The sequence below is a fragment of the Xenopus tropicalis genome, chromosome 8, assembly GCF_000004195.4.
Source record: "Xenopus tropicalis strain Nigerian chromosome 8, UCB_Xtro_10.0, whole genome shotgun sequence".
Classification (NCBI taxonomy): Eukaryota; Metazoa; Chordata; class Amphibia; order Anura; family Pipidae; genus Xenopus; species Xenopus tropicalis.
Window position 1 is genome coordinate 87,441,623 of NC_030684.2, and position 13,169 is coordinate 87,454,791.

General features: G+C 40.4%; 1 protein-coding gene across 2 annotated transcripts in view; it reads left to right on the forward strand.

The window, feature by feature from the left end:
• slc24a4 (solute carrier family 24 member 4) overlaps positions 1-13,169 on the forward strand; it is a 108,307-nt gene that overhangs the window by 61,595 nt on the left and 33,543 nt on the right. For both annotated transcript variants that reach the window (XM_002933226.5, XM_031891465.1), the window contains exons 5-9: positions 9,756-9,840; positions 10,537-10,640; positions 11,057-11,131; positions 11,550-11,575; positions 12,005-12,058. In XM_002933226.5, coding sequence (XP_002933272.2) covers positions 9,756-9,840; positions 10,537-10,640; positions 11,057-11,131; positions 11,550-11,575; positions 12,005-12,058 — 344 coding nt within the window. The remainder of the gene's footprint in view (positions 1-9,755; positions 9,841-10,536; positions 10,641-11,056; positions 11,132-11,549; positions 11,576-12,004; positions 12,059-13,169) is intronic.

Here is a 13,169-nt window from a genome sequence, read left to right on the forward strand (position 1 = left end):
ACACAGGATAGCGTGTGCTAAAAAGTACACAGGAGAGCGTGTGCTAAAAAGTACACAGGAGAGCGTGTGCTAAAAAATACAAAGGAGAGCGTGTGCTAAAAAGTACACAGGAGAGCGTGTGCTAAAAAATACACAGGAGAGCGTGTGCTAAAAAGTACACAGGAGAGCGTGTGCTAAAAAATACAAAGGAGAGGGTGTGCTAAAAAGTACACAGGAGAGCGTGTGCTAAAAAGTACACAGGATAGCGTGTGCTAAAAAGTACACAGGAGAGCGTGTGCTAAAAAGTACACAGGAGAGCGTGTGCTAAAAAATACAAAGGAGAGCGTGTGCTAAAAAGTACACAGGAGAGGGTGTGCTAAAAAATACACAGGAGAGGGTGTGCTAAAAAGTACAGAGGAGAGCGTGTGCTAAAAAGTACACAGGAGAGCGTGTGCTAAAAAGTACACAGGAGAGCGTGTGCTAAAAAGTACACAGGAGAGCGTGTGCTAAAAAGTACACAGGAGAGCGTGTGCTAAAAAGTACACAGGAGAGCGTGTGCTAAAAAATACACAGCAGAAGCTGCCAGTTCCTGGCATAAAGTGCAGGCATAAAAATCAGAATCTGCTATCTGTACCCAGCCAGGCATTTATTGACTGACTCCATCTGCCAAATCAAGCTATCCCTGTGCAGTTTTCAACTTTTTCCTTCTAACACAGATTTCCAATAAACTACATCTTTTACTGCCAATATTGATCCCAAAATGTCCAGGAAAAGAAAAGTTGACGGTGAAGGCAGACAATTTAATGACAAATGGGAAAATGAATACATGTTTGTGCTTAGAGAGGGCAAACCAGTGTGTATATTGTGTTATGAGACAGTGTCGGTGATGAAAGAGTACAATATACGTCGTCATTTTGACACAAAACATAATGTTAAGTATGGCAAATATACTTTGGAAGAAAAGCATAAAATTGTTAAAGAACTAAAAGGCAAACTACAATCACAGCAGCAAATGTTTACAAAGGCTACAGCGAAAAATGATGCTGCAGTGAAAGCAAGCTTTATAGTGGCTGAAGAAATTGCCCGTACTTCAAGGTGTTTTTCAGAGGGTGCCTTTTTGAAGCAATGCATGCTAAAAGTGTGTGAGCAAGTATGCCCAGACCAGATACAGAGTTTTCAAAATGTCAGTTTGTCAAGAAACACCATTGCAGACAGAGTTCAAGAACTCTCAGGAAATCTATCATCACAGCTGGCCGAACAGGCATGCAGTTATCTCGCTTTTTCACTTGCTATCGATGAAAGCACAGACAACACTGGTACAGCGCAGCTGTCCATCTTTATACGTGCTACGAAGACCGACCTCTCTGTCACTGAGGAACTTTTGGATGTATCTGCCATGCATGGGACGACGACTGGTAGAGATATATTTGAGGCTGTGGAGAAATCTATAAATAATTTTAAATTACCCTGGGAAAAGTTGGTGGGGCTAACTACCGATGGCGCACCTTCAATGTGCGGAGAAAAGAAAGGCTTGGTTGGACTAATGAAGGAAAGAATGCAAAAAAGTCACTGCCACACACCCTTGATTACTTATCATTGCATTATCCACCAAGAGGCTATGTGTGGAAAAGTTCTGGACATGAATGACATAATGACCACAGTCATTAAAACTATTAACTTTATAAGGGCACGTGGCCTGAATCATCGCCAGTTCCAGCAGTTTTTACAGGAGGTGGGTGCAGAGCATGGAGACGTGCCATACCACACAGAAGTAAGATGGCTGAGCAAGAGCGCAGTCCTCAAAAGATTTTTTCAGCTCAGAGAAGAAATTGCTCTTTTCATGGAAAGTAAAGGAAAGCCCTTGCCTGAACTGTCGGATCCCTCCTGGCTATGTGATTTTGCTATGATGTGTGACATATGCGAGCATCTCGCCCAACTAAATCTGAAGCTGCAGGGACGCAAACAAGTCATCACGAAGATGTCTGACATGATCACAGCATTCCAGCGTAAACTTCAACTATGGAAGTCCCAACTGGAACAGGACAATCTTGCCCACTTTCCCGTTTGTTTGAGTATCTCAACCACTATTTCTGGTACTTTTCCTTGCAGTCGGCTGGCTACCAAAGTTAGCCGTTTACTAAGTGAATTTGAGCGGCGCTTCTCTGACTTTAGAACACAGCACTCAGGCTTTGACATCTTTGCCAATCCTTTTACAGTTGATGTCAACAATGTGCCCCATCACCTTCAGATGGAGATAATCGAGCTTCAGTCTGACAGTGGCCTGAAATCAAGGTTTCAGGATGTTGAAATTGAGGACTTCTACCCTCTACTGCCCCCTGACTCAATGCCAGAGCTCCGACTTCATGCTGCCCGTATTCTATCCATGTTCGGGAGCACCTATCTTTGTGAACAGATGTTTTCAATAATGAATCTGAACAAAAACAAGCACAGATCACGCATTACCGATGACAACCTCCATGCTGTTTTGCGGGTTGCTACAGCCCAAGAAATAAAACCGAACATTGACTCATTGATCCGGGGAAAACGGTGTCAGACATCTAGCCAGAAAACAAAACAATGAGCATTTTAGGTACATTCCAATATTACTGTTTTGCTTGATAGCATGTGAGTTGGTTAACAGCACTGTTAAGGAAAAGATTGTTCCACTCATTTTAAATTCACATTTCTGGTTAACGTTGTCAGTTTATGACTGTTCAGTAAACCATTCGGCCCGCGATTTAGGCTGGATTTTAGATTTTGGCCCCTTCTCTGATTGAGTTCGACACCCCTGTACTAGACTAAACAATATCTGTGAGGGTTCAGACTGCAGGCAGCTTAGATTTAGTAATCTGGAAGAATTGAGGCATAATGGCAAATATACATGGACCTGCTTAGTAGCAGCTACTTGTCACGGCTACTAAATGCCAGAAAATACCCTGCCATAGACAATACTGAGAATTGCCTCTACCATAACACCCATAAGACAATTATCAGTAATGATGAGCATTTTTGTAGCCGTGACATGTAGGTGCTACTAGTAGCTCCGTGTGTCTTCACTCTAAGGGCCGTGACAGACGGGCAGATTAGTCACCCACAACAAATCTCCCTTGTCACGGGCGACTAATCTCCCCGAAATGCCATCCCACCGGCTAGAATGTAAACCGCTGGAGGAATGGCATACACAGCACGGCGATTTGCCAAAATCACGAAGTTGCCTTGAGAGGAAACTTCAGCAATTTTGGCACGGCGTATGCCACCCGCGATTTACATTCTAGAAGGTGGGATGGCATTTCGGGAAGATTAGTCGCCCGTGACAAGGGAGATTTGTCGCGCGGCATCTAATCTCCCCGTCTGCCACGGCCCTAAGGCTTCACCACAAATCTGGGCCTGTACTCAGATGTGGTCTTTCAGATGTGGTCTTTGCTGGCAAGATTTTTAAATCCACCCAACTGACATCTGGATAATTTCCAGTCAGATTTTTGTAGGGTAGGCCAATTGGAAAGTACCATATATAGGCCTAAAAGATGCTATATTTTATAAATCTGTGTATGGCCATCATAACAGTTATTTGGGGAGGTTCACATTGCATGTGAGTAATACTTTGATAATGATAACAAATTGTATTTACAACATACAGTATATGGCTAGTTAAGATTAGCTTCATAGATTTAATTCTTCATTTTCTTTCTGTCCTTTAAAAAGTGGCACATCAGTGCTCACAAGATCTTATTCTCCAATAAAATTTAACTGTATCAATCATTTAGCAATGAAAAAAATTAGTTATGAACGACTTTACCAGGAATTCATGCTCATACAGGCGAGGCACGGCATTGCTCAGGCTTTGACATCTTTGCCAATCCTTTTACAGTTGATGTCAACAATGTGCCCCATCACCTTCAGATGGAGATAATCGAGCTTCAGTCTGACAGTGGCCTGAAATCAAGGTTTCAGGATGTTGAAATTGAGGACTTCTACCCTCTACTGCCCCCTGACTCAATGCCAGAGCTCCGACTTCATGCTGCCCGTATTCTATCCATGTTCGGGAGCACCTATCTTTGTGAACAGATGTTTTCAATAATGAATCTGAACAAAAACAAGCACAGATCACGCATTACCGATGACAACCTCCATGCTGTTTTGCGGGTTGCTACAGCCCAAGAAATAAAACCGAACATTGACTCATTGATCCGGGGAAAACGGTGTCAGACATCTAGCCAGAAAACAAAACAATGAGCATTTTAGGTACATTCCAATATTACTGTTTTGCTTGATAGCATGTGAGTTGGTTAACAGCACTGTTAAGGAAAAGATTGTTCCACTCATTTTAAATTCACATTTCTGGTTAGCGTTGTCAGTTTATGACTGTTCAGTAAACCATTCGGCCCGCGATTTAGGCTGGATTTTAGATTTTGGCCCCTTCTCTGATTGAGTTCGACACCCCTGTACTAGACTAAACAATATCTGTGCTGGCAAGATTTTTAAATCCACCCAACTGACATCTGGATAATTTCCAGTCAGATTTTTGTAGGGTAGGCCAATTGGAAAGTACCATATATAGGCCTAAAAGATGCTATATTTTATAAATCTGTGTATGGCCATCATAACAGTTATTTGGGGAGGTTCACATTGCATGTGAGTAATACTTTGATAATGATAACAAATTGTATTTACAACATACAGTATATGGCTAGTTAAGATTAGCTTCATAGATTTAATTCTTCATTTTCTTTCTGTCCTTTAAAAAGTGGCACATCAGTGCTCACAAGATCTTATTCTCCAATAAAATTTAACTGTATCAATCATTTAGCAATGAAAAAAATTAGTTATGAACGACTTTACCAGGAATTCATGCTCATACAGGCGAGGCACGGCATTGCTACTGCTATTGAATAATTAATACCTCAGCTCGGTGTGAGGGGAGACTCTAGATTAAGTAACACTAGTTTATGTAACATTCAGTACTGAATGGCAATGTTTACTACATTATTTAAACCTCAAGACAGTAGCCATCCCTGCTAACGGGACATTTTTGCAATGATTAAATCCAGGAATGTTTTAATATTTTCTTTCTAGTGTACAGGTTTGCAGGTTGGCACTCCAGCCAACTGAACCAAATGCTTAGTAGGTCAGAGGCAAGCACAAAAAAGCCAAAATGCTTTTAATAATAAATGGTTGATTTAAAATATATATGTGTGCGCTTATATGGTTCTGAAATTTCTGTTTGTGGCTGTAAATAGTGTAAAACATTCCTTTTTTCCTTAGTTCAGGCCAAAAACTTGCACAATTATAACATCAGAATGTACTTCTCTTTACTTCATCATCTGCCACACACTACCAGTTTTGAAACCTGCCTGACTGACAAACCCACTAATATTCTTATTACAGGTATCGGACCCCTTATCCGGGAACCTATTATCCAGAAAATTCCAAATTACGGAAAGGCCATCTCCTATAGACTCGATTTTAATAAAAAAATTTAGATTTTTAGAAATGGTTTCCCTTTTTCTCTGTAATAATAAAACAGTACCTTGTACTTGATCCCAAGTAAGACATAATTAATCCTTATTAGAGCCAAAACAATACTTTTGGGTTTAAATACTATTTAAAAAATTTTTTAGTAGACTTAAGGTAGGAGATCCAAATTACAGAACCTTATCCGGAAAACCCCAGGTCCCGAGCATTCTGGAAAAGGGGTCCCATACCTGTACTTAGATATTGGTTGGGACGATCTAACCAGCAAAACTTCATTTTGTATGATTTTATTGCTATATGTACATATCCTACAAACATTCAACAAACTGCCAAATGGATAGTTATGCCAAGCTAAATAGGATATCACCTTGTACCGTTACTTTATATTATATACTAAAATACATGCCCTAAAGTGAGAGATGAAATGATGGCACCAAAAGCTACAGCAGTAAATTGCCTGACCTTTGTGTGAGCAGTCCCTAAGTGAACCCCCTCATCAGGGTCTTTGGGACCATGTTATACATAAAACCGCAGGATGATGTATTTGGGACAGGATGAAAAATGAACTTGCAAATGTTACATGGTATAAAACCTGCTCAGAACAGCTTTGTTACCTTGTATAGCATGTTGTCTGAGTGACAAGCTACTGTTGAAGGAGCTAAAATCAGTCTTCTGCTCTGCACCGACGAAATGGCACATTATGAAATAATGACTGCGTCTTCTCTTTAGCATAACTAATATATTGAATTTGTTTCAAAGCTAGTGTAGGTGACAGAAGCGGCTGCTTTCCCAAGAGAAATGGTTTCGTTTTCAGGTCGGTAAATTTGTATTCTGTAAGCACTTCTCCCAGATTTCAACAACAGACGCAAAGGAGAAAGCGGGGGATTTAATGACAAGAGAAGTGCTGGGGAAGCGCATTATTATTTTCTGATCCTTCTGCAAATCTGTTGGTTGAATCTCACTTCCCCCAAACACCTGCAGATTGTGAGCTCTTTGAGCTCTTCCCTGCTAGCAATGCTCTGGATACTTTGTAATGCCTAGCATGTGGTCTCCAGCTTCTGTTGAACTCTGTCCCCCCAGGATCCCCAGTAAACCACTAACCTTTTTCTCCATGGTGTAGATAAACATATTTTGTTTTGTTTGTGCTTCTGAGGTGAATGCAGTTATTTTTATCACATTCTGTTTTCCTTCATGTGGTGCACAAATATTTTCCTTTGTTGCTTGCTGTTAGTTGTGAAACATATGTATGGCTTGACATACTTGTTCCGCTCAATCACCAGCTTTTACTGGTTCCCGAAAAAAGCTGTTATTAGGCTAGATCCCCATATATGACAGTAGAGTTATGTCTTAGAGAATTAATTGGAAGAAGAGCCATTAAGGATCAAAGGACATTGTGGGGCAGTGCTTATCAAATTGAAAGGAAGATTTCAGTGTAATGTAAGATTGCTGGCCATCAGGTGGCATTATCACAAAATGGGTTGGGGTACACAAGAGGGAGGTCAGATGTACATCAGATATTCATTATCACAGTTATCCCCCTAGCTACAGCATGTGATTAGTGCATTTGAAGGTATGGTATTAAAGTTAAAACTACACCTGAGTTTGAGACAGTTCTGTCTTCACTCCAAGGCTGATGGGTCATGGAGGGAATTAGTCGCCTGCAATAGATGTCTGCTACCCCGGGTGACTAACAGCTCCAAAATGCCTTTCCACTGGCAACAATGAGAGTCGCTGGTGGAAAGGCCTACGTATTGCTTCGGCTTTCCAAATTTGTTCAGTGTTTCCTCCTGAAGGCAGGAGCAGTAGCAGAGATCCATCACAGGTGACTAACTCGCTCCATGGCCCATCAGCCTAAGGATGATGGCACATGGGGAGATTTGTCGCCCGCAGTTACATTTGTGTTACCACAGGTAACATCTTGTTGAAGAGATAAATATAGATATATCTGGAGGGCAGAATACAGTCAGCAGTTTAACATTTATACAAGAGGCTTCAGAGTATCAGAGAAAAGCTGTCCATGCACTGATAGATGCAACCTTTTTCCTAGGTTTGCAAGTGGATCTTTGCCCAATTTGACTGCCTATACAGTGGGCTAAATTGGGCTGATGTGACTATTTGTTACCAGGACCAACAATAGGATCATATGGAACAACATACTGATTTGTTGGAAGACCATCAATACTCAGATGGTCTTTGCTGGCTAGATTTTCAAATTCACCCAATTGACATCTGGTTAATTTCCAGTCGGATATAGAGGCTGCTAAGATGCTGATGCTGATATATTTTATAAATCTGTGTATGGCCATCATAATATTTATCTGGGGAGGTTCACATTGCATACTTTGATTATGGTAAGAATTTGTATATACAATATATATGGCTAGTCAAGATTAGCTTAATTGAAGTCTCCTTGACAGTTATGGGGCTAAAACTTCAGGTATATATTTTTTTTTTTTTTACCTCAGGGAGGTTTGTGTTTAACCAGTGGAATAGCATGACTAAATAATTCCCATCTGTATAATTATATGCCCTTTCCCTCCCTGTGCTGCATGGGCTGTCAAGCATAATAAATAGAGAGGAGTGGAGTTCATTATGCAGAGAAGGATTTCACCCTGCTCAGTGCCATGAACCACTAAGCTTTCCAATGGTATATGAAAAAGAAAGTTAGTGTAATAAGTACTTTGGTACAGTGTGTATGGAGTGTGTGTATATACATATATATCTATATTGTAGACATTGTAATAGTGCTGTTAATACATATAGACAATGCAATCATTTGCTACAACTGCTAACCTCCCTTACTATTCAGAATGCCTAGTTATTAGTACGATTACTATCCTTGCCACAGTAAATTTCAGTATTCCCATTATAGTATGAGGAAATAGCTAAGTGCCCACAGAATATTCCTGCTATGAATTTGTACATGTGCTGTAGCTGCCATATTGCTTGCTTATAGGGCTGGGCGATATACCGTTTAATACCGAATACCGGTATTTTTTTTTTTAAACTATATTCATTTTTCAGATACCGCAATACCGGGGTGTCAGGGTACTCACCCGTGCAGCCCGGTCTCGCGCGCCTCCTTGCGTGCGCGCACGCGTCCCGTTGTCCGCGGGACGTTGCGCACGCGCGTCAAAGCGCACGTACATGTCAAAGCGTGCACGTCCGTGAAGCTATCAAACGCCTCCTCCTGTGCTATGTTGTCTGCGGCCTTGCCTGGGAAACTAAGTCTGCCTGATTTACCTTACGACTTTCTGTTGCCGATCCTTCGCTTGCCTGACTCTGATTTTCAATACTGCAGTAATTATTCTCTAATTTATTAGGAAATGGGGTTAACACCTAATCATGCATGGAAAAAAAAATACCGTCAAATACCGTGACACCGATATAATTTTGAAAAATACCGTGATAGAAATTTTTGGTCATACCGCCCAGCTCTACTTGCTTAAGCATTTATCTACAGTATGTAATCAGCACAACATGAATATAATAACCTATGCTCTCATTATTTATTGTCTATTAAAGCAAATGCTACGTTCTACTTTTCAATAGATGAAATATCTCTTTTAACCAACAATTAGTGGGGAGGAAAAACCTTTATTAGCTTTGCATGACAGCAAGTTGAGACATATTCTCTCTGTGGAGTTGGTCAGTGGCAACAAAAAGTCAAGGCAACTAGAGAATGCGCATTTACTGAATCTGACTGACTATATCTGACTGGATTGTTAGTGTGAGGAACCCACCCATTGCACATGCACTTCATTACTGGCATCCAATCAAAGCTGGTAAACAGCTTGCCACTTGCTGCATGACTTCTACAATAGAAAATAAACAGAGATTTGACGAATGAACAGCCATTTCCAGTATCTGCTCTGCATTTACTTCAAGCATTGTTGACCGCTGACCTGTGTCCTAACATGCCAGCAATTTATTTTCTGCCAAAGTTTGAAGCCCTAATCTTCTTGGCTCTTCAGCAGTAAAGAGACCTTTCAGTAAATACCAAAGCGAATAATTATGAAATCTGCCATGTGGATCCAGAGCCAATTCAGAATATTAACTGTTTATCTTGACATAACAGAAGCTGCTTCTGCATGCATAATTGAATAGCATATGTTCATTCCACCAACTGGTGCTTTCCTTACACTGTATCAGTCACGTTGCACCAGAGCTAAGATTCATGTACAACAGCAGCCCCTTCTACCTGGGGAAATAATCAGGTCCAAACTGAAAAGCCAGCAGGTAGTTATTATAATCAGTGCCTGTTGATATGACCAACTTTCTAAATACTGAATTCTGTATTACAGAAGCTGCATTTAAGTGAAGATGTAGCAGGTGCCACTTTTATGGCTGCTGGCAGTTCTACCCCCGAGCTTTTTGCCTCCGTTATTGGTAAGTTCATACTTGCTACACTTAATTACTAGTTTTTCAAACCATATATGACAAACTCTGAAGTACAGTGCAGCCATAGAAGTGTACAGGTTAAAGAAGATTGATGTCATCCAGAGCTGTCCAACAGCTTAAACGCTAAATAAACTGTATGGCATCAGCACTACGAAGTATATTACCCCCTAAATATTTGTTATAAAAGAGACTTCACACACCATGTAAATCAGTGATCCCCAACCAGTGACTCGTAAGCAACATGTTGCTCACCAACCCCTTGGATGTTGCTCCCAGTGGCCTCAAACAGGTGCTTATTTTTGAATTTCTAGTAAGGAGGCAAGTTTTGGTTGCATAAAACCCAAGTATAATGCCAAACAGAGCCTTCTGTTGGCTGCCAGTCCACCTAGGGGCTATTAAGTAGCCAATCATAGCTCTTATTTGGCACCCCCAGGAACCTTTTCCACGCTTGTGTTGCTCCCCAACACTTTTTTCATTTGAATGTGGCTCATGGGTCTAAAAGGTTGGGGATCCCTAATGTAAATGATGCAGTGGTATAAGCTTTAATGGCATATTATATAAATAGGACTTCAGTATGTTGTGTTTATTTCTTCAATTTATATGCAATTGTAAAGGCTACCTTATTTACTTACTCTCTCCATATATATATTATATTCAAATATCCTCATTTCGCTCTGATTTTAGGTGTATTTATCACCCACGGTGATGTTGGGGTTGGAACCATTGTAGGTTCGGCAGTATTTAATATCCTCTGTATAATTGGTGTGTGTGGAGTTTTTGCAGGACAGGTGAGCAGTTTTTGAAATGTTTTTGAATGCTTTCTGTGATCAATTGAGTAATAATACAGAATACATTCCCAGTTATCTTAGCCTCTGTATATGCGATATAAGTAACCCCATTTGCACTAAAGAGTTTCTCCTGTGTTTTAATGCCTATGGAGTCTTGTGTACTTATGTCCATGTTTAGATAACACATAAAAGATCTTACAGAAGTGTTTTCTCTCACATCCACCCCACAGGTGATACAATTCTGGAGACCCATTTCTTACTATTATTCTTCTATGCAAAAAAAATACCATTACAATGCATAATATTCCAAAAGTGACTTAAAAAAGAAATCAAAATAATCATAATGCTCTACAATGAACTTCAGTGAGAACTTGCATGCTTTGAGACTTGTACCATCTTTCTGTTCACTTTTGCAGGTTGTTCGCCTGACCTGGTGGTCCCTCTTTAGAGATTCCATGTATTACATTATATCAATATTGGCACTTATAATTGTAAGTATGATTTACCTTTTAGTTTGACAAAAAATGATTGTTATGATTGGGGGAGGAAATTAATCTAAATAGAGCGTCAAATCCAAGTATCTACAGATCCTCTAAAAAAAGGAGCTGTCTTAGACTATTTGGCTTTGTATGGTGCCCATAACTTGACCAATCCCACCAATCAACCCACAGGTGAAGTCAGCTCTGGACATTTTAGTTGCATCTATAGGCTGGTTATATTTATTGTGTATGGGCTCAGAGGGGGCTGTGATTGGATTTCCAGAGTGCCCCCCTTTTTCCTTTTTTTTGTTCCTGCTCAGAGGGGGCTGTGCCAGATTTCATCACCTTATCTGGACTCCATAATAATTATGTGATCTATCTGTTTCTTTACCAAATAAAACTAAAGTTAATGTTTTTTTTCTCTTTCCAGTTTATATATGATGAAATCATAGTTTGGTAAGTTTAATATAAGATATTTCAGCAACTGTGTAGTTTCATCTGTAGAATAACTGGCTGTAGAGCCATAGCTGTATTTGCTTACCTTCATCTGACATTATTTACTGTATCAATAAAAGCCATTGATATGCCTTGTCCTGCAGAGTCAATTTTTATCAAAAAATGTCTGGTCCCAGAGCAGTGATTTATCTAGAGGCCAAAGAACTCCAGTGCTGCCAAAATCTCCATGCTCCTGGTTTCTTTGAAATATAAACCCACCCCTCCTTTTACCAGTTTTTCGAAACAGCTACTTGTAGGACTGGGTGTTGCATCAGTACCTGTGATACAAGTACTGATATAGTTGCTATCACAAATATCACTTTAATTCTCAAATGCAAAATGGCAAGTTTCTTTCACTTATCTTATAACGTGTGTATTTTTTATTTACAGGTGGGAAAGTCTTATACTTATAGTTATGTATTTCTTTTACATACTTATTATGAAGTAAGTCCCTTTTTTCTGTTCTGTTTTATTCTTTTCCTGTACAATTAAGTAATTATTGTGGCCCCTGTGACTAGAAAATGTGTTTCCTTACGCTTCACAAAATGAATATGCCCTTTGAATGTGAGACTTTCAAGTCCAAGCCTGGACTAGGTCTAACTTAACTTGATTTTTAGTCAGTTCCCAGTATCAAGTTGAGCTAGATAATACAATGGCTTTAAGACCATGAAACCATTTTTGACAAATAATAGGCACAAAGATTTGCATGGGTAGTAAATTGAGTACATTTTGGCAAATTGCACCCACCATGTAAGAGGTGGTATGTTGGGCAGGACATCAAATCCATTTGCATACACCTTACTTGATGTTACAAATACATAGCGGAGGTATGCATTAAACTACTACTCAGGGCAGATATTAAAGGAGACATATCTGATAAAAATTATGAATGTACCTGTCAGGTATCACGGTAGTCAGATGAAAACTAGCCTCCCCTGCGCTTCCCATTGAACCCGAAAACTGGATAAAATAACAGTAACAGGCCCAGCTGAAGAATAGCAGAAGTGTCGTAGGTACCTTTGAGCAGGAAAGTCTTTATCTGCAGGAGGGTACACAAAAACAGGCACCGGTTGCAGAAGGGAAGGTCAAAACAGGCCGGGGTCAAAAACAGGAATCAGCGTCAGAAGTCAAAGCCGAAGGATGAACCAAAGAGTAGTCAGGAAACAATGCTGTAATCAGAAATCCAAGGATCAGATCAGAAGTGCAGGAACGCTCAGTGTCAGTCAGAGAAGATCACCTCGCACTGGATCGTAGGCCTCAGCGTCTATTTACGCTAGTTGCGCATGCGTCAGAAACTACGCACGCTCGAACGTGGGCTTGCGCTGAAGTATGCGCGTGTGAACACGTACGCACGCGAGTACTGCCGCGTATGCGCTTGACAGTGAGCTTGCGAGCTCGTGTTTTAACGCGCATGTGCCGAATCTTGGCTGCAGGAGAACTCTGACAGTGCCAGTGAATTATACTCCTCTAAATATAGAAGGAATGTGCTTAAAAATGTCGTATTTCAGACTGATTTATTGAGAAATTCCACCAAAACCCCACTAGTCCCGCCCAT